General features: G+C 39.5%; 1 protein-coding gene across 1 annotated transcript in view; it reads left to right on the top strand.

The window, feature by feature from the left end:
• Nucleotides 1-21,164, top strand: part of fstl4 (follistatin-like 4) — a gene marked incomplete at both ends in the record, with an annotated part of 186,026 nt that overhangs the window by 44,749 nt on the left and 120,113 nt on the right. The window contains one exon of the mRNA XM_080509279.1: nucleotides 12,605-12,847. Coding sequence (XP_080365405.1) covers nucleotides 12,605-12,847 — 243 coding nt within the window. The remainder of the gene's footprint in view (nucleotides 1-12,604; nucleotides 12,848-21,164) is intronic.

Genomic DNA, 21,164 nt, shown 5'->3' with positions numbered 1-21,164 from the left:
TATTTATAGTCATCAAGAACACAACAGTCAGCTGACGCTGTAGATGAAAATATATTTGTCCTATATTTATGCAAGACCAATGACATGAGAAAATCAATAGATGTAGCGACTGCGTCTGTATCCAGACTTATCTTTCGCTCAGTAATTCAGCATGCATACATCCTCCACTCCATCAACAGCCCATGTGAGTGTAAAGCCGCAGATGATGTGAAGTGAAAAGCTCCTCTCACCCAAGACTAATATCACCTGGGGGACGCCCAGTGATTTGTAATGATAGTGCCGATCATTTGGGGATTTTAATCTTGTGTGAATCTTCCATGTCTGCCAAGACATAAGTCCCCTTGATAATACTAATCTTATGCAAATGCTGGTTTCAAACATGATGTATTTTTTCAACTACCATTTCTCAATCTTTTTTATCTTCATAGAAATGCACTTTCTTTTTTTCTTTGTCACAGAAGCCATGGAGTACACACTGCCAACTCGTGTCCCTAGGAAACATTTATCCTAACAATAGTGCAGTTCATGATCTATACCTGAGATCAGCAGATATTCTGGTATCGAAAACAATAAACTATTCAGAGGCAATGATATACACAAGCAAAGCTTGTTTCTGTACAATACTTTGGAAAGAAAGATACAAAGTACTTGGTTGATTCACAAATGCACTGACAGGCCTGATATAATCAAACTACGAGAGGTATCAGTAGTGTGTCTTGTCATAGAGCTACTATTGCTCTTTACTTCATTTCAAATAGCATCAGACACAATTCAGCACCTCCGGGTTGTTTTGTTAAGTGCACTTTTTTGTTTCAGAACTTTCTAAGCTGGTATTTTAAATCAGTTTCATAATCCCTCTAAGTTGTAATTGCCCTTGTCAAAACGAAGAACGTGAAACCACTTGTTTGACTGCAGCCTGGTGCGTACGCTGTAGTACATTTTACACTGAGTGTTTGCCTGCAGCCGACATGCAGCACTGCGTTTGGTGAGCTCATCAAATCTAAATGGTCTTTAAAAGCTTATCACAGCCTCAAAACATTACGATCAACAGGAGCAGAGCAGATTATTTTCCTCTTGCGCCGCATACACGTTCCCTCTGCTTTTCCCCACACAGTCAGGCATCAAATGCATATTTAAAATAAACAAATAAATAAAGAAATAAATTATATATTTGTTATATTTGTTTTATGAATCTACAAGTAAAGTGTTTATACATGATAAGACTGTATTAGTGGTTTACCTGCCAAAAGAAAGTAACAGTTTATTATCTGTTTCCATGGCTGTTCTTATCTGTTTCCATCATGTTTAAATGCTCTCTCTGTATCTCATGTCGACTATTGTCCAAAAACATGTGCCCGAGATCAATTTGTGACTGAATTGACCTTTTTGCCCATAGCAGTGAAAGTGAGTCTATGATTGTATGTGATGGGCTCGTATCTTGTTCGGGGTGGAACATTGCCTCCATATTCAGCTGAGATCAGCTTGATCCTTGATGAGATGAGAATCCTGTTGTGGAACTTGTTTACACTGGAAACACAAGGCATCTATGTGAGAAAAGGCCATTAAGCAGCCAAAGCCCACCCAGTGAAGGGGCACACCTTGCCACAACTCTGTAGCCCCTTGCCCTGCAGGGGTTATTAGTCATCTCGGCTGCGGGAGCGAGGCCATTGTGAACTCTTGGTCTCTATTCTCCCGGAGCCCTGCAGGAATAGGAGGTGAAGGTGTAGTGTCAGCAGAAATACAGTGTATCTTGTTGAGAGATGTATAAATAGAAAGATAAATGGTGAGAGGTGAGAGCAAAATGAGGCTGAAGATGGATCAGAGGGATTAAGATGTTGTTGATAATAAAGGGATGGAGAATAGTAGGAGAGAAGCAGGAGAAAGCTTCACAGCTTTAGTAAAACTGTATATTTAATAGGGGGAAATACATTTTTCCCAATCGAACACAACAGAGCACACACTAATATTCATATTCAATTCCGTTCCCACATTTATATAAAAAGCAGTCTATCTATGAACCTACCAAACTATCCTCTCACCATATATCTATATATACTTGTGAAATTCTAAGATCTATTTTTCTGGGGTAAATTATATTCCCCAAACTCGTGTGTGTGCTCAGACTGACTCAAACCGCAGTGAAACTAAACTCCAGAGCCCTTTTTTATCCCCATGTTGCTTTGTTGAGCGTGCTAACATGAAGAGGCTCAAGATGTATATTGCTGCCACCATAGCGGCGGATGCAGTGAAGGCAGAACTGCAGAAAATAATCTAGGTAGACTTCTCCTTTGTTGAGTTTTGAGTTTCAGTGAGATCAGTTGGAAGAGTTTTCTTTTTAAGTGTGCTTTACCACTACCAACATATGCAGACATGTAAAAAACACACACACACACACACACACACACACACACACACACACACACACACACACACACACACACACACACACACACATCTTGTGCAGGCATGTATGGCGGAGCTCTCTGGAGTTGGAGCAGATGGTGTGCAAGCGCGTACATGGATGAAACTGTCAGATGTTTCCATGAACAAAGCATACCACTCAGGTTAGTTTGTATTCAGTGTGGATTTCTGCTCTGCAGATCTTTGGACTTATAAATACAAATACAAAATAATTTTCCCACATACAAAACAACATAGGATTTAATGAAGTTCAGAATTTAATTAAGATCAACTGGAACAGCAATATTAGTCAGAGTAAAGAAATAACAAGCATTTAGTTAGCCATCTTTAAAAAACAAAACAAAGATATGTCTGAATATAACATGAACACGTCCTAATGGTTGCTAAAGTCCTAATTAAAAACAAATGGTTCACAAAACTTTTAATCACAGGGAGTCTGTTTTTATTCATTTTATGGCAGTAAATATATTTGGGAAAAGCTACAGGCTGAATCAGAAATTCAGATGAAATAGCTTTGCCATCCTCACGAATAATTCTGAATCTCTTGGGATGAGGAGCCCACAGAGTGGGAAAACGATACCTGTCACGCCATAACTGATGTGGCCATGTGACTGACGGTTGCCCAGTGTAGACACCTGCTCACTCTGGTATTCCTGCAGTCTTCCTGTATGACAAAGCTTTGTCCTCCCAGTTGGTTTACCATCTCTTCATACTTTGCATGATTTCCCTTTGCTTTTATTTTTTATTTTTTTTATTTTTTTTACTCTGATTTCCATACCCCATGGGCAGTCTTTTGTGGCATTTCGCAGAGAAAACATCTGTCATCTCTCTATTATAATTGTCCTACCTTTAACATTGTTATGCTTAAATCTCACAAATATGACTGAAAGTCTGACATTTGTTGAGCAATATCTTCAAACAAAAATGCAGTTGTGATACTGGAAAAGAGATATTGTTATATTGCACATGCATCTCAATTGTGTGTCAAAAATGTCAGTGAACAGGCAGATTTTTGAGTTGCTTCAGTCCTAAAAAGCTTCAGGCTTTGTGACAGAAAGCCAAGCGCTTGAGCAAATCAGATGCTTTTCAGTCAAATTAAATCAATGATCTTTTACTTTATTACACTGGACAACCAATTACCCACAAAGCCCCTTTAGAAACTCCAGCATGAATAGAAGGAGGTGCACCATGTGGGAGACCCAGGCAGGGCCAGTGGCAGCAGCAGCAGCTGCCGATCTGCACCCCGAGGTCACTTTTTCAAAGGGTGCGAAGCTCTTGGTGAAGCTGCTGCACATGCATCGGATTCAGAGGATCAATAAAGAACTATCAGATGAACCGCCGAGATGCGCCCTGTGACATTTTGTCTGAGACACCGACTCAATATACATGCACCACAGAGTACAAGTCGGTCTTCCTCTCGAGCTGGCATCGTCATTGTCTGTAACACACAAACACACACACACAAAAAACTTGATTTCATAGTGTCATACTTTCTGCAGTAAAGTCTTACTACGCAGCACTTATCCAAATTATTATCTGCTGCTAGGTTTGCGACATAATGGCATCAATGCAACCTATTTACATCTCAGGCTTTTATTGTTACAGTAGCATTAACATGGAAATAAACATAAACAGCAGCAAGCAGCTTCTCACTTGATTACATCTTCCATTTTCAGCCCTCTCAATCAATAATGTGAAGAGCAGAGGGAGGGCAGCATGGGAAGGAAAACAGAGTCAGCATGCCTTAAGGGGCTCGACAAATGAACTTAATCAGCTATGACTGCTTTCTTGAGTTTCACTGTCATCCTCTTCAGACATTAGTAAGTAGAAGTATCCCAACCCTGATTATTTTAATTTGATTTGATTTATTTCGAATGAAGGAACAATTAAAATTAGATAAAACAATGGAAACAAAAAATAAATAAGAATCCAATTTCAATATAGTTTTACTCGTTTGAAAAGGGATAGGAAGAAACCTAAGCTTGTCAAGTCCTACCCCCAGTCTTCACCATTGACAAATTAAAAAATTCAATAAAATAACTAAACAGGCAGTGCAAAACAAACAAACAAAAAAACAAAACTACTCCAATCGAGATATTTGTGAAAACAGAATAAATCCAAAACACACAATAAATAACAAAATGACAAGCTCCATTAACAGCAGCGAGATTTACATTCTCCTTCTTCATTTCTTTATTTTTCAAAGATATATCTTTTGTACATTTTTTAAAAATTGCGTTGTATTCATACTGTTTCATCTTGTCGTCAAGACCATTCCACAAATCCACTACACAAATGGAAATACACGTTATTTTTAAATTGGTCCAAGCATAATTCTGTTTCAAGTTTAGATTCCCTCTAAAGTTATAACCCCCCACTCTGTCTTTGAACAGTTTTTGTATGTTTACAGGTAGCAGTTTATTTAAGGTGTGTAGTTTTCAAAACAGTATATTGGTGTGCTCATAATATCCAACATTATGTACTATACGGATGGCTCTTTTTTGTATTGCGCTCATGGGATGTAAGGTGGTTTTATAGGTATTGCCCCATACTTCCACACAGTAATTTAATATGGCAACACCAGTGTACAGAATATACAGTGCTCTCTCATTTAAAATGTGCCTTGTTTTGCCCATCACTCCAGTATGCCCCTCTTCTTTTTTTCTCACATGTTTTATGTGGGGTTTCCAGTAGATTTTGTGCTCTAGAATCACGCCCAGAACTGTATTCTCATACATTCTTTCTATTTCAACATTATCTATTCAACATATCTATTATCTTTTACTTGCGTATTTATTTTGCGTTTTCCAAACAGAATAAGTTTGGGTTTATTTAAATTGAATGAGAATTTATTCAAATCAAGCCAAGTTTTACTTTAATTTATTCTGGGATGGCGTTCGAGTGGTCAAATCTATGTTTAAAAACATATTTCAAAACACACAGCCAACTTTCTAAAAACAGTCAATGCACCTGACTATGCTTTTGTTTTCAATCATTGTTGTCTTAATAATTTATTTCTTTTAGTTGCAAATACATGACATTATTAAACTCCCACGTGTGAAGATGTAAGGGTATAAGCTTGCTTTAAGAACTGATTGGATTCAAGTCAAGACATACGTCATTTGTGCTCCATTCACTGTATTCACCTATCAATAAATCACTTTCAATAGAGTTGGCTGACCACGATGGTTTGCACTCACTGAACACTGAGGTAATGGCTAACCTGCTATTAAGACAAAAAGTCGTGGAGGTAATGGGTCATTTGCTGCACTTAATGGAGAAAAATGGTTCTGTGACAAGTTAAAATTAAATGTAATTATCTCCCGTTACTTCATGAAGGACTGCTGCAGTCGCTTGTCTTTTGATGTGAGTCAGGAAAAGATAAGCATTGCATTTGGTCTATTTCATATGCTTCCACAGTCTGACCAGCACTGTCAACCACACTGAAATGTCTGATTCGGTCATGAATAAAATTTAAAGTTCATGAGGTTTGCAGATTATTTATATCCGTTTTTTTATTCGCATTTTACTCATAGTAGCAACATGTGTGGAAGTGAGGTTGTGTCAATGAACTAGTGCTGAAAAGTGAGAGAGACAAAAACAAAGAACTCACTTAACTCACCAATGTTATGTGTTAACCTGAGCTTAGCAGCACTCGTTGAGTCTGGCACAATGAGCACGAGAAGTAACTCAAATCAATATATGTATGTAATGTGCTGAAGAAAATAGCAAATTTAATTATTAACTAACTGCATCGTCCAGCTACAACATCAGGTTTGATTTTCTTTCCACATCTATATAACTACTGACATGTATTTTGTTTAATAGATCATACATGCAGTCAAGCAGATATCACCTAATCTTTGAAATCGTGCAGAATAAGTAGTGATGACGGGAAATGTCATTACTTTCTGATTTTGAGATAATGAACACATTCTGTTTCCTTTTCATTTTCTGCAATTTGTAGGAAAATAAAACTATTACTCATATCAGTCACCAGTATTTATAGTCTATATTAGTCCACGTTGCCAAACCTGAGTATGTTAAAATTGTATGTTTGATTATCCTGGCGTGTTGACTTTTGTCAACATGTTGCATTCATCAGTGTCAACGAGGAAGGTTAACATTTGCCAGTTTGTTAAAATACATTCTGCTGAGGAATTTAGGAACAAAGTGACCACATCAATCACTTGAGCTTCGTCACATAGAATTTACATAATAGTGGCATTATGATTCACTTAATTTAGTTCACTCCTGGCAAAGTGTTTGGATGAAATCATAGTTATTGTTTGCAGAATAATAATTATCTGTTTACTACTATAATGGTACAGTAGTGGGACCACAAACATATAACTACCATTGAGCTTGTTCAAGGTTTGTGTTTAGTTTTCAACAGAGGTATTAGTTAATTAATTATCCTGCAAGATTGTTTTAATGGTTCTTAGTTAAATCACAGATTTATATACTCATATTTTTGAAATTCCTACTGGCAATTGTGTCTTCGACGCTGCCCTCAGAGTGTAATTAATACAATTCCTTAAGAAATGAAAAAAAAAAAGAATAATGTAACAGAGGTTCACTAGAAATGTTGAGATGATGGACACAATAGACTCAGCAGTAGATTATGCCTCTGGATATTTGTAAGTCAGAGTCCATCCCTGGTTTTCTTAAGAAAAATAAAATCATTTTGGGGAGAATGCAGCAGAAACCAGCAGGTTACTCTTATCTGTGTGTACACCACAGTGTATCTTACATATCACCAAGGGCCACTGTTATCCATTGATATTCCAGCTCAGTGTGCGTGTCAGAAGTGCTTTGTCCGACTGCGCAGCACAGGGGAGACAGTGTTTGACGGCGCGTCTCCACATTTAATTATCTACAGCTGCTTCATAGCAAATACCATGATCTCCAGCGTCAGCAGGTGTGAATGCGCTTTTCTCCGGCTGAAAAAAAATACAGATAAACAGCTTATTCATGCACACAACTATAACATGTGGGGGGGGATGACACATTCAACAAAGCTGTCCGCTGGCATACACACAGACAGAAGTGCTGTTAATGTCAAATACTGATATCCTGAAGGGTTTGCAGCTGCAACATCAACATCGTGGAGGATCAGCGAGGTTTATAGCACAGTACTGCTGCAGGCGGTGAGTCCCACATCACAGGGGCAAATACTCTTCGAGTCTAATTAGTAAGAAAGTCGACAGTGTCCCTCAGTCTCTGAGGAGCATGTATCAAAAACAACAACCTATCCCTCTATGGAGCTGGATTAAATACAAAATAAAGTTTGTTATGATTACCTTTAAATGTTAAATAGATTTAAGAAGCTTGAGAGTCTTGCCTCAGGTCTAAATACATTGAGGCATAATTCAGCTGCTAAATAAGGAGAGAGGATTTTGACAAAAGTGCTTTGCTGCAGGTGAGGTGACATATTTTAAAGCTGTTGCATGTGCACATACTGCTGTACAGTGGATACACTATTGTATGCATATACATACAATAGTGGACTTCAGCATAATGGCTGAGGGCCAAAGTTGTCCAGATTGCAGCGTTCCCAGACAAATGAAGCAACAATCTGTCAGCCATGCTGTTAAACTCTCTTCCGCTGAAACTTACATAAAAGGGATGAAAGGAAGAGACTTATGTTTGAATGTCAGAGAGATAAGTCAATATTGTCTTAGCACTTGTTCCAAAATGCCCTTGATCCAGTTTAATGATCAACAGTATTCCTTAAAAAAAAAAAAAAAACATTCTCTGATCATTGTGGACAATATTCAATTTCTCTGAAGCCTCCACCAGACAGATATTAACAAAAAGACGGAGAGAACAGAAAGAAAGGGAATCAAAGACTAAGGGCCCAGTGAAGCAGAGGTGAGAAAAAAAAATGAAAACAAGAGTGACAGAATGCAAGGCTTGCCTCTGGATGGTCAGCTTGGCATTGTCTTGGTATTACCGAACGCCTGATTTTGGAAGAGCCATTCATAAGTACTGTGCCAGATACTGTGCCAGAAGCTTAGACAAGGGGGATTATCAGACGACACTTTTAGCCTCTTAAGCGAGCACACAATCGCAGCCAACATGGTCCAAGAGAGCATGAGACAAAGGACTTGTGGTGCGAATGAACACGGAGCAAGGACTTAGCAAAATGTCACACAGCTTGTGTATTGTAAATGTAACTTTTATGTGCTATTGTTTGTGTTGTTGGAGCAGCCGCTGTCCTGATATCCTGTCTCTGGGCAAAATCGGAAAGGGCAAGAGGGCTGATCGAGTGAAGAGAAATGCCGTGGTGGATGAAAAAAAAAGGAATAAGAAGAAAAAGAATAAAAAGCAAACAGAAGAACCATCACTAGTGGGTAACCGCAACTGGGCGGTTGTTGCTAAGCGTTTAATCTCTCACGCTTGGAGAATACAAACCATCTTGTAATCGTCCCCGACCTTGACACGAGCAGCAAGGTCACGAGGGAACTGGGCTATTTTGCATTTCCCACAGATGCTTTTCAGAGACACGCAGAACAATTAGTAAACTGGATGAAGTGGAATTGAATCGGTCTAAACTGCCCACATTTTCTCTTCCGCTGACATACCCCAGGGGTGAGCTACCTGGCACCCCCCCAAACTACAGCTTCTGTTAATTCCTAATGTTTAATTCTGACCAAGAAGTGCAGCCTACAAGTCAGGCGAGAGTCTTTATACCTTGGGCTATTCTGCTTTCTTTTTTTTTTTTCTTAAGCTACAGGTATCAATTATGCACGCTACCAACAGTTTGACCAATTAATTCTTATTAACTCACTAGAATGTAAAATGTCAAATTGTGTTGAAAAGGCATGGCAAGAGATTCTTATTTCTTAATTTGACATAAATTGCATTTGTATATGATGACGCTGATGGCTAGAGAAAAAGTTTACTCAATTAATCATCATGTCTGTTGGATAGGTAATTATTTCAGCTGTGTGTGTGTGCGTGTGTGTGTGTGTGTGTGTGTGTGCGTGCGTGCGTGCGTGTGTGTGCATGTGTGTGTGTTCGCACGCATATTTAATGATAAGATAAGATAAGACAATCCTTTAATAATCTCGCAGATGGAGAAGTTTACATTGTCACAGCAACAGCAAAGCAGAATTTGATATTAAATCACACATTGTATATATATATAGTCCAGGGAAGTGAATCCAAGAACAGTTAGAAAAGACCCAGTATCATGCACATAGTGCAAGTTAGGGGTGGATATGTTATTGCACAATAAATAAATACATTAATTATTATTGTACAGAGGTAGAAGGAATAGTCGGGATGTGGGTGTGTTTTTCATGGTCTACTGGGAGCAGCTTTGTTAAAGAGTCTGACTGCGGCAGGAAGGAAGGACCGGGCAGTATCTCTCCTTCAGACACCACTGGTCACTAAAAGAGCTGCCCAGTGCCATGCAGAGGGTGAGAGACATTCTACATCAGGGAGGATAGCTTCCTCATCATCCTCCTGTTTCCCACCACCTCCACAGTGTCCAGGGAGCAGCCCAGGACAGAGCTGGCCTTCTTCACCAGCTTGTTCAGTGTCTTTGTGTCTGCAGCCGTGCTGCTGCTGCTGCTCCAGCAGACCACTCCGTAAAAGATGGCTGATGCCACCACAGAGTCATAAAAGATCCTCAGGAGTGCTTCCTGCACTCCGTAGGACCTGAGTCTCCTCAGCAGGTGAAGTCTACTGTGGCCTTTCTTGTAGAGAGCGTGTGTGTTCTCAGACCAGTCCAGTTTATTGTTCAGGTGAACACCCAGGTACTTATAAGAGTCCACTATCGCAATGTCCTTTCCCTGGATGTTCACCGGTGTGGGGGGTGTGTGCCTCTGCCTGCGAAGGTCCACCACCAGCTCTTTTGTTTTTCCTGCGTTGATCTGGAGGCAGTTCCGCTGGCACCAGTCCACACAGTCCAGGTTGAGTTCTCTGTACTCCCCCTCGTCCCCATCGGTGATGAGGCCGACAATGGCAGAGCCACCAGAGAACTTCTGTAGGTGACAGTTGGTTGTGTTGTGGGAAAAGTCTGCAGTGTACAGGGTGAAGAGGAAGGGAGCCAGGACAGTCCCCCATGGGGCCAGGGTTTGCAATCACATATGACGTGTGTTAGACAGCGACTGAAAACGAGTGCGTGCCCTCGCCTGCTTGACACCTCGGTCCGAGTGTGAGGTGCTGCCATATTAAAGTGTGTCATCTTGTGTGTTCATGTGCGTGTCTGTCTCTTTGCATAGACATTTAAGTTGTCCTTATGCTATTACTGGACATTTGTCCTCTGACTACAGCAAATTACCTCCATTATTGATATACTGAGACTCAATATACTGAGCGCGTGGATAGGATTATACTCCAGGCAAATTCAATTTCTGTTTTCAGCAGTTTGATTATAAGAATGGGGACTGGACTCTTTTAACTTAAGCCAGTATGAGTCTTAGTCGTATTCTACTGAGGGATGATAGCACTGACCTCTTCTCCGCATCTCACTCAAAACTCAAAACAGCAGCAACAATATGGCCACTAAGTCTCACTGTGATGTGGATTTTTATTCACGCATCATTGATAGCGCCACGTAGCTGAAAGGAAAGTATCAGGGAAAGGCATTTTGCTGCACAAGTTCATAAATTTAAATGTACAAAATATGTTAAAATGTTTCCCTCCTCCATTATTCTCAGTTTCTTAATATCATGCTATTTTCCTTTTCTCACACTGCCACAACTGACAGTCGAGGTCTGGTTTATGTGGTGAAAAACGGGGCTTGTTAACATTAGAGGTAAATAAAGACACAAACTGCTTGACATTGTATAAGAAATAAAAAGTTTAATTAGAGGCAAAGCAGTCTTTCCACCAAACCCTCATTTTTCATATTGCCTGTAAATCATTACCAATTTTTGACATTGGTTTAAGCAACATGGGCAGCACAAGTAGTTTATTTTTGTAATCCATAAGTAGATTTTGAAAAATAACACACTCATAAAATGTGTATCTCATTTTCTATGAATTTCTGTTGTGTTTATTTACACATAAGAGTACACAGCTGTTTTAATCTTTAATGAAATACACTCTGAGGTTGCATCTCTTCTCATGAATTCAACATTGTGGGTGGTCTGTGTAGGAGTGGTTCATGTTTGCTGATATTGACTGGCTTCTTTCATGCTTGTATAAATACTGAGTAAACTCCAGCTTGAATTTCAATTTTATTCCTTTTCCTATTCCTATTCCAATTTATTTAAAATAAAACTGATGTTGGTAAGACAGTTTGAAAGGCACGATAGTATTTTTTGTGTCTGAGCACCGATTTCGTACTGCAGTAACCCCATGGCTCGTAGGTCAAAGGTCAACCTTATGCAGTCAGAAGGGATCAATCCAAGGTGGGGCATCTGGCTCGGTCAGCAACTTTTTAGACTTGCTTTTAGTGTGAATAGGTCAAACTCAGGGCAAGATGCAAGGTGTTCCAGTCTGAGCGGTCCCGTGCGTGTCGGCAGGCCCCAAAGAGGGTATTGTGTTGTGTATATTTGTGTATTTGTGTGTGCTGCGGAAAGACTCTCGGTGTCCCTAAATATGCAGGTATGCACGTCTTTGTGTGTCAGACAGTCACATTGGCACAATTGTGTGAGAATATATGCTGGACTCAGCTTGTTTGAGACATGGAGCAGTTAGAATCAGACATATTAATCTTGATTTTAAGTGATATTGTTTTACAACTGCATTACACTTTATGCGTTCTCTTTATTGCAGTCATATATGCAATGTATTCCACAGTCAGTAATAGCACTCTTCTGGGACGTCAAATGTATTTGTGTTCCGAATGGCAAAATTCATTTGTGATGTAATCGTCTCCCTCTGTGCTGAAAACGGACTCATTTCAGACAATCATAACATTTCAAAACTCTTTAAAGTTTCGGAGGATTTCCTGTTACGGCTGTGAGGATTTTGAAAACCAGACGCTATATTTCTTGTTGACTGAGACGATTTCTTGCCAGGGACTGCACATAGTAGATACTCTTGTTATTGTTTTCCATAAATAAATCTAGGAAACAGTGTTCTTGTTTCTTGAAAATGTGTGTCTGCTGCTCTTGCTCTTGTGCAACCTCATTTGATCTCCATCTCCTTCCTTCAGAGATCAGTCATGTCAACAAACAAAACTGATGAAAGTAAAAGTCCTATGTTTCTCTCGCTCCTGCAGCCCTTTCTGATCCGGACGGAGGGCCCTGTCGGAGGACCTACTGTGGACGGGGTCGACAATGCGTTCTGATGGCGGAAACTGGTAGGGCGGAGTGTGTTTGCCAGGAAAAATGCCGGCCCTCCTTCGTGCCGGTGTGCGGCTCGGACGGCAGGTTCTACGAGAACCACTGCGAGGTTTACCGCACCGCCTGCCTGGAGAGGAGACGGATCTATGTGGTACACAGCAAGGACTGCTTCTTCAAAGGTACGGCTTCAGTTTCCACTCTGCAGAGGGCTTCTTGCGCTCTGCAAGAAAAAACATTCAGATCAATGAGCTGTTTTACGATATTAGCAAAGTTCAAAGAAGAGCTGAAATTAATGACGACGTGAACGAGGCGTGCATGTCATGTGCACGTTGTGATTACTGCAGGTGGATGTCAAAGCGAAGTTTTTGTTTTCCTCAAAGTTTGCTGATGAGCAGCATGTTGAGTGTGTTTGTTCTCATCTTCTTAGTCTCTTTCATTTATTCCACCATCTGTTGTTGCTATAAAACTCAAATTGCGCCACATTTTGGTCGTGTTTGAGGAACAATGGTGTGTTTTGTTTTTTTTTTTTTGAGGGTGAGAATTTACCTCAAAGGAAAAGCACATTTTCTTTGTGGTGTGGTGTAGTTATCCCAGAGTTGATTGAACTTTTTCTTGTGTTGTAGTTCTGTTGTGTCACAGCAACATCTTAAAATATTAGATTTTTTTTTCTCTCTTTTTTTTTAAAAATAACATCTGGCTCAATGTTCGTATTGAATCTACCTCCAGAACAAAACAGAGAGACTAGAGAAAATACTCCTTTAGGTTGTTGAGTCACTTCATATTGCTGTTCAACAAAAACAAAGTACAAAGTAATATTGCGATGCAGCTGTATCTTTATTGTCTTGCTCCATCACTGAAATAGCACAGGTTAAGACTTTTGATGCTTTTCTTTGTACGGTAAGTGAAAATTGCCCTCTGATACCTGGCATGATACCGGTGAGGCATACCTCTGAGCTATCTGAGGCCTACACCGGAGCGTTGACGTGGGTTTGATGTTGAAACATTTTGAAAGAAATTCCGTTTCTCAGACCAGCAAAGCACTTGTTTTTCACCATGTTTGCTGGCTGTCAACCTCAAGTCACAAACATCAATCACTATTACAATCATGTTGTTTCTGTTGGCCAGTCAAGATGAAAGCATGAAATCATCTGTAGTTTTGTCCTGAAGTTTGTGACTCGGGGGTCAAGACTGGGAAACAATGGCTAAGGAGTTGTACTGGCACTGGGGCAGTTGGTCATTTTATGAGATGCCATATTTATTGTTATCCTGTGGTCTACTGCAGAAATCGAGGGGTGAGATGCAGGTGAATCATGTGACAAAGAAACATGGTTGAACTTCTGTGGCAAACCAGAATGGGAAAATACCAAAAGATGAAGAAGAATAACTAGATTTTATCAGTTATCATGAAAACATTGTTTTTCCACATACAGTGTGTATCTATCTCATTCTCATTAATGTTCACATATGTTCAAAATATATATTTAACAATGGAGAATGTTTCCATTCTTTAGAGTTTGGTGGCTCAATGCCAATGGTTTTTTTTATGGGTGTCTCAATTTAGGCAAAAGGAAATCTATAGAATTCCCTAAAGTGTCTTTATTTATTGATACATGTGTTTGTATGGATTATATCATGAACCAATCACATTTTGGGAGCCAGATGTCAAAGGTGAGTCACGTTGACCTCACATTTTCTCATGATTGCTTTATTTTTTTGATAGGCTTCAGGGATTTTCTTCAAATGTGACATTGTTAAACCTGTCACAGGAATGATTGATGAGCCATTGGTGGCCAAAAGTCAAGGTCACTTGTTGTTTGATCTATTCTTCTCACTGCAGTCCCCCAGCAATGGGTTGTTGTTTTTATTTAACTCTTACTAAAAAAAAAAAAAAAATAGTCATTATATTCGAATAGACATCCATTATTATCTGATTCATTCATGTCAGCCTCCTCTTCAGTTCACTTTAAGGTGAGATTGTTATGGTGGTTTTAGCTGAACTGTACACAAGTTTTTATTTCAGGTTTTAATTTACAGTATTTTACTGAACTCTATAATATTGATTTTGACAATTATGATATTGTACTTAATCATAATCTCTTGTGCTTTGTGAATTGGCTGGTGGTGATTTCACATTGTGCACATACACCATTGGACAGGACAAAAATGGCATTCAGGTTTGTGGCCCCAGTTTGTTTGAACGGACTACAAAAAAACAAAACAAAAAAACTCAAAAATGGTGCTTAGTGACTTGAAGACAGACATATATGTCTGCAGATGATTTGAATAATGGACTTTATTTGTTTGTCAGCAAATGTGCATGTCCCAAAATGTCTTTGGTGTCTGTGTTTTTTGATTTGATTGATATGTTTTTTTTTTCTTATGTTTTATGTGTACCTGTTTTGCCTGAAACTTTAATGTCCTGCTGTCTGTCTTGTCCAGGACACCTTGTAAAATAGATTTTTAACCTCAACAAGGTTTTTCTAATTATTTGAAATTGAGATAAAATATCTGAGACACCTCTCGCTCTCCTCCACTACTACTGCAGCATCAATATTCTTGCACTCACAAATAACCGCTAGGTTACTGAGGATCACCAGTTCTATATAGTAAATCATTAAAATCTCCACAGCTTGACTATCAGTCATTATAAAGATTGCACTATCAGCATGTGCAGTCAGCAATATTATCTCAAAAGCAGCTCACTTGTTTTTTCAAGACATCGATTTAAAGGCCAAAGCCCTATCTTGGACTTAAGGGACACAAATTTACAGACACACACACACACGCACACACGCACACGCACGCACGCACGCACGCACGCACACACACACACACACACACACACACACACACACACACACACACACACACACACACACACACACACACACACACACACACACACACACACACACACACACACACACACACACACACACACTAATCCTTTTAATATTTGCAACAGTAAGTTCATGAACAGTGAACTCGTTGGCACCTCTTTCTCTGTAAATGTTTTTTTTTCCAGGTCAGATGAGCAGTAAACATAATGTATAATCCCTCAGAGTGTAGTCAAAACTATCCCAAAATAAATAAATAAATAAATAAAAAAGCCATAGTTATTCAGAGTCCATGGTTTCACGTCAAAGCTGCATAAAAAACACAGACAGTCACAAGCCCAGGCGAACACGGCTGCACTTTTAGTCATATCACATTAACAGGAGAAGGATTCCTGGCAGACACCGCCATGCATAGCTAATCCACATTAGGGATGTTCATTCGGCACATTAGGCTTAAACTTGACGTCTGAATGCAAACCAGCAGGATATGGGAAATGCTGGAAATCAGTCAGATGTCATGGGGTTTATGTGTGTGCGTGCATCTGTGTAAATGGGAAGTAATTAACGCACCTGACTTACAAAGACATCATTGGAAGGTTGGTCTCACACCGCGGCGCTCGAAAGCCGTCATTCGCGATCCCTGTTTGTCAGCATAAACGGCAGAGAAGTGAGGTGTGTCGCGCTGGTTAAGTCCACCCTGGAAATGTCTGCCTGTTTACCTGACTGCATCCTTACTGTCTCACCAGAAATCCGAACACCTCAAAATAAGAACACATCCCAAGTCCATAACAGAGTAATTCTACCACAGGCCACAGCAGCACAAGCTACACAGTGTGATTACTAATTATATCAACTTACAAAGACCTGTACAACTGTCACAATACTCCATGCAGATAGCACTGCAGTAAACAAGCTGTACTCAATTATATTTATTTCTTGTTTTGATGTCCTTGTGGCACAGAATTGTTAAAGATGAAATGAAACCGTGGTCTGTCCATCATTTTCCACATGTATTTTTTTCCCCCCCTCTAATTTCCCTTTTTTTATTTTCTTTGAAACTCCAAAAATTCTGTCCAAGATGCCAAAAAAAAAAAAAGTTTCTCTGGCTGTGACCAAGATCCTCTCAGACACAAATGGATCTCTTGGGTCCTTGTGGCTACGTATTAAGACATGTGCCAAAAAAAAGTTTTTTTCCGAAGGGAGGGTGGAGGGAAGGGGGAACATATGCCTTCAAATTTGATAAACCTAAAAGCTCAGCTGTGAAAGCCTATTTCCTTGAGCTCGGGGCCATGGCTGTAGTCACAGTGTCAAACTTGGCAAGTAGTCATGCAAGCTTTCATTTCATCATATCTGGATTATTGTGATTCACTCGGCGCGGTCGGTGCAACACTCTTCACTTAGGAAAGAGAAAAGGAGAACGGCAACTCCATTGTGCTGACGCTGCTCTGCCGCCTCTCATATACCGTGCTGATTGAAGACTTTATACAGGCACTTTTATGAATGTTTCACTACTTTGGAATTCTTTGATCCAATGTAGCCTGAAGCATCATATCAAAAGTGTTTATATGGTTTTATTCAGTTAAATGCACAATTAAAAAAATAAAAATAAAAATGTGATTCTATAGAAATTTAACTAAGGAATTCAGAAAACCAACACAAAGGGAGAAACCTACATTACAGCACATCTTGATTGGTTAAGCTGAAGGAAGAACAACAGGGCTGCAGTCTTTCACACAAATGTTTTATTTTGTTTTCACTTGGTGAAAGAAGAAGCCATGTCATGTATTTGCAGAGTTATGTTTATTTCGTCAATGTGACACATATTTGTTTACAACTTCCAACGGTCTTCTCAGCTGTTAAGTTACGAAACACCATCACCATCACTCATTGGAGCTTGCGGTTTCTTTTGTCTCCTTGCGTCAATCACTCGATGTTTGCCAAGCTGAGACTCAGATGACATTTATCTTTTGTTTTTGTTTTTTTTCCAGCATGGATTCACTTTAATGCCTGTTATTGTTTTTGTTTGTATTCTCTGCCTCATGTAACTTCAGAAGTTTTTTTGGTTTTTTTTGAGCGCTTCAGTGGAAAAGTTGACTTTTCTCAAGGACACAGAGTGAGAGAAACCTCACCTTCATTTTTATGTTGTTTATTTCAATTAAATTTTTTATTTCTATTTTTTCCTCGGGCGGTGGGTAGTAACAAGGCAGATGGTTTAATGGTTCAAACTGCTGCAGACCTGTTGAGGCAAACACGGTTGAAGAGGTGAAGGGGTTTACTGCTCGGCTGTCCGCAGGCACCCAGATATTCCCTTTGATGCAGCTTGAAGAAGGCTGTAGCTCATTTCTCACCTGATTGAATTGGTGTGCTCGAGTGTTTTGGCAAAGGATTTGTGTGGAGTAACAGACAACACTGGTGATTGCATGTGGGGTTGAAAGTGACTGTAAACCTCAACATAAAATTCTTTTTTTTTTTCCCTACCTGTCACTGGCTTCTTTGTATTTACAGCTCATACTTTAATCCAAATTGGCATGTTAATAGTGAGCAGAACATGTGAATTGAGATTTAAAATCCACCTTCACGTGCAATATACAAATGAAATTAAAACATTTCTATGAACCAAAACAGGACAGAGACCTTTTCATTGTTTGTTGTTTGTTTTTCACTTGGCAATGACAGAGAGAGATATAATGCACAAAAGAAAAAGTCAATTTGTCATCTCAACATTGCGAAATTATTTCAAAGTGAAAAGTTATTTGACCCCAAATGGCTTCAAAAGGGGGCACGCTGTCCGTTAAAAAGATTGATATTCCAGCAGCACTTAAATCTAATAACCCATTTCCATTATAATTGGCAAAAGTCGTAAAAAGGGTTTTGAGAGTGTCGCCAGTTTTTTTTTTTTTCACCATGTGAAAAATGACACTCACTTTTGCCAAATAATTGATACCATAAAACTGATGATAGCTTTTAATAGAGAGGCAATGCCACACATTGACTGATGTTTCTCAGGCCTAACTATCAGAAGTGTTGTACGTGTCATACACAGCCATCCATCTTCCAACCTACTTTGTCCAAATATACTGTCGGGGGGTGGGGGAGTCAATCCCAGCTGGCAGTGTGTTAAAGGCAGGGACCAGGCTGGACAGGTTGCCAGTCCATCACAGTCAGTCAGATAATTATATACACACTCACACCCTCACCTACAGGTACAGACTAAGCACACATTCCATATTTTTGGATAACCATGAAACTTCTGTATGACCCGTTTTATTTTTATTTGGAAGAAAAAAAGAGTCCTCTTTAGTGACAGACCCTTGTAAATGCAGCTGAACTGTGAGTTAATTCATTAAAAATTGAATTGCACTTTATATCAGCCGAGAAAATACTTGATGTATATAATAAATTCCATTTGCAGCGGTAAGAAAATTCTCATTAATTTCAGCAATCGCTCTGCTAATTTGTAAAATTAGCATCAAAAGCACGGAAGTTTTCTCTCCCTTTTCCTGTGGAGTGTTGGGCAGCGAGTCGACCCACTTCTGACCCTGCCTTTGATTGCAAGCCCTTCTATCTGAAATGATTGGGAGAAGAACTAACACTGTTGATTAATGGCTTTCATCTTCCTGATGAGTAGGAAGCCCCCAGCAAAGGCAGTCCAAAGAGACATCTGTGGGTTTTTTCCCCCCGTTGGGTTGTGTCAGGCAGTCAGCGTGGGGGGGGGGGGCTGGGTTTTTAATGTATCCCGCTTTGACCTCTTCAGCGGGCACAAGTGTCATACTGGAGATACTTGATTGTGATGTGTTGACTCACAGATCAGATGAGGTTGTGTGGGCGGCGTCCAGACAGAACTTAATAGAGTTTTCCTCAAGTCGTTTCAGCCAATAATTCATCAGATTAGTTCTTCATGTTTAAGACAAGAGCTCAACTTATCTGTTTAAAAAAAAAAAAAAAAAAAAAGGTGTGTACGTGCGTGAGTGCCGATTTGTTTGTCTGATTGTTGCGAACAGTTCAGTGAAAAAAAAACGTTTTTTTTTTACTGATCTTGAACATAATCAATCATTGATGACAAAGAAATAAATAATATTCCTGTCATGAGGCATTATTCATGTTAGGCACTACTTTAAATACAAATAATCCAGGGGTTCAAACATAAGGCTTGTGGGCTCAAACCGGCCCACACAAGGCTCCGATTCGGCCTGCCAAACATGTTGAAAAAAACATGATTATTTCCCAATAATATTTGACACAATACAACACTGAGACGTAAGCTGAAATATTGGTGTTGCTACCACAAAAGGGTTAGAAAACTAGCAACTGCCTCAAAACCATGTTGTCAATGTAACTTTGTAAGCAAATACATAATGCAACAGCTATAGGATATATTTTTTGCTGGAGAATTTTACTATACCTTGCACCAGAAGGAATCATTAAATTTAGCTTCATGTTGAAATTGTAGTCATTTTTGGTATTACTTTTTGGTTTTGCAAAACGACAGGCAATTTAATTGCATACACTCTGTGCCACAACAAATACAATTGCTTAAGTTTAAATTTAAAGGATATTTTGCCAGAACAGACTCTCATCTCAAGATGAAACTGGACTGTGTGTGGCCTCTGAACTAAAATGTGTTTGATACCCCTGTTTTAAAATATGACCAGGCCAAGTATTCTTGTCTGATTGTAAAAACTACAGATAACTCAGGGCTAATTTTTTTTTTACCATAGTTGATTCACCAATGAGATACAGACGGACAGTCCAAGGTGACCGGCAGTTCAGCCATCTTCCGTCCACATGGGTTCCAGAAACTGTGGGCAGGTTTCAGTAAACATGACGAGTCCAGGTTTTCTGTGCCTCCCACTTTAAGAGCAGCCTCACCAACTCTGATTACTCTTTATTTTTTAGGCTCAATCAATCTCAGCTGTCGTTATTACATTAGCCGTCAGAGCTTCATCTCTCTCCTCTTTCTCTTCTCTCTCTTTCTCGGCAGTACTCCATCCTCCATCTTATTGCTTGCTCACCTTGTGCCCCCGTGTGCGACTGAGGCCATTAACTTGGTCACACAAACACAGAGCTCCCATAAGGTGAATCAGTTTTAGCTTCAGTTCAAGCCCCGTGACTTCGGTTGTGTACAGAGATGGTTTTGAAAACCGGCAGATGTGTGAACTGTGTGTCTGTGCTTTCAGGACATACACAAGCTTTTTCTGTCTTTGCTTCATGCTGCCTTTTGTGCCTTAGGAGTGATGCATATTTAATGCGCTTTCTTAGATTATAGATCGCTGCAAGTACTGTGCGAGGTTAACGGGTTTTTTTAGGTCCGACGGTTGTGACTATTTTTGTTTTGTGCAATGCATTTTTGAGAAATGGAAAGCATTCAGGACAGTGAAACATAGATTAGTATTTAGCCATCCTCTCCAATGTAAGAAGTCATGTCAGTTTTTTAAGGAAAAAGGTATTTGCTACTTTGCTGATTCACTTATTTCAACATTCATGTTTGTTACTTCAAATTTAAATACATTTACTCCTTGTGTGTTTTGTATCGACTCCTATTGAGAAGGTAAAATCATTTGACACTCTTTATGTCACTAATATAAAAAGTAATATGGTTGAATACATCACTGGTGGTTTATGTACCACCTGAAAAAAAGATTGAATTTGTATTGCTATT

This window comes from Blennius ocellaris (genome assembly GCF_963422515.1).
Source record: "Blennius ocellaris genome assembly, chromosome: 14".
Lineage (NCBI taxonomy): Eukaryota > Metazoa > Chordata > Actinopteri > Blenniiformes > Blenniidae > Blennius > Blennius ocellaris.
The sequence above is the reverse complement of the archived record's forward strand: the minus strand, read 5'-3'. Positions and strand labels throughout refer to the sequence as shown.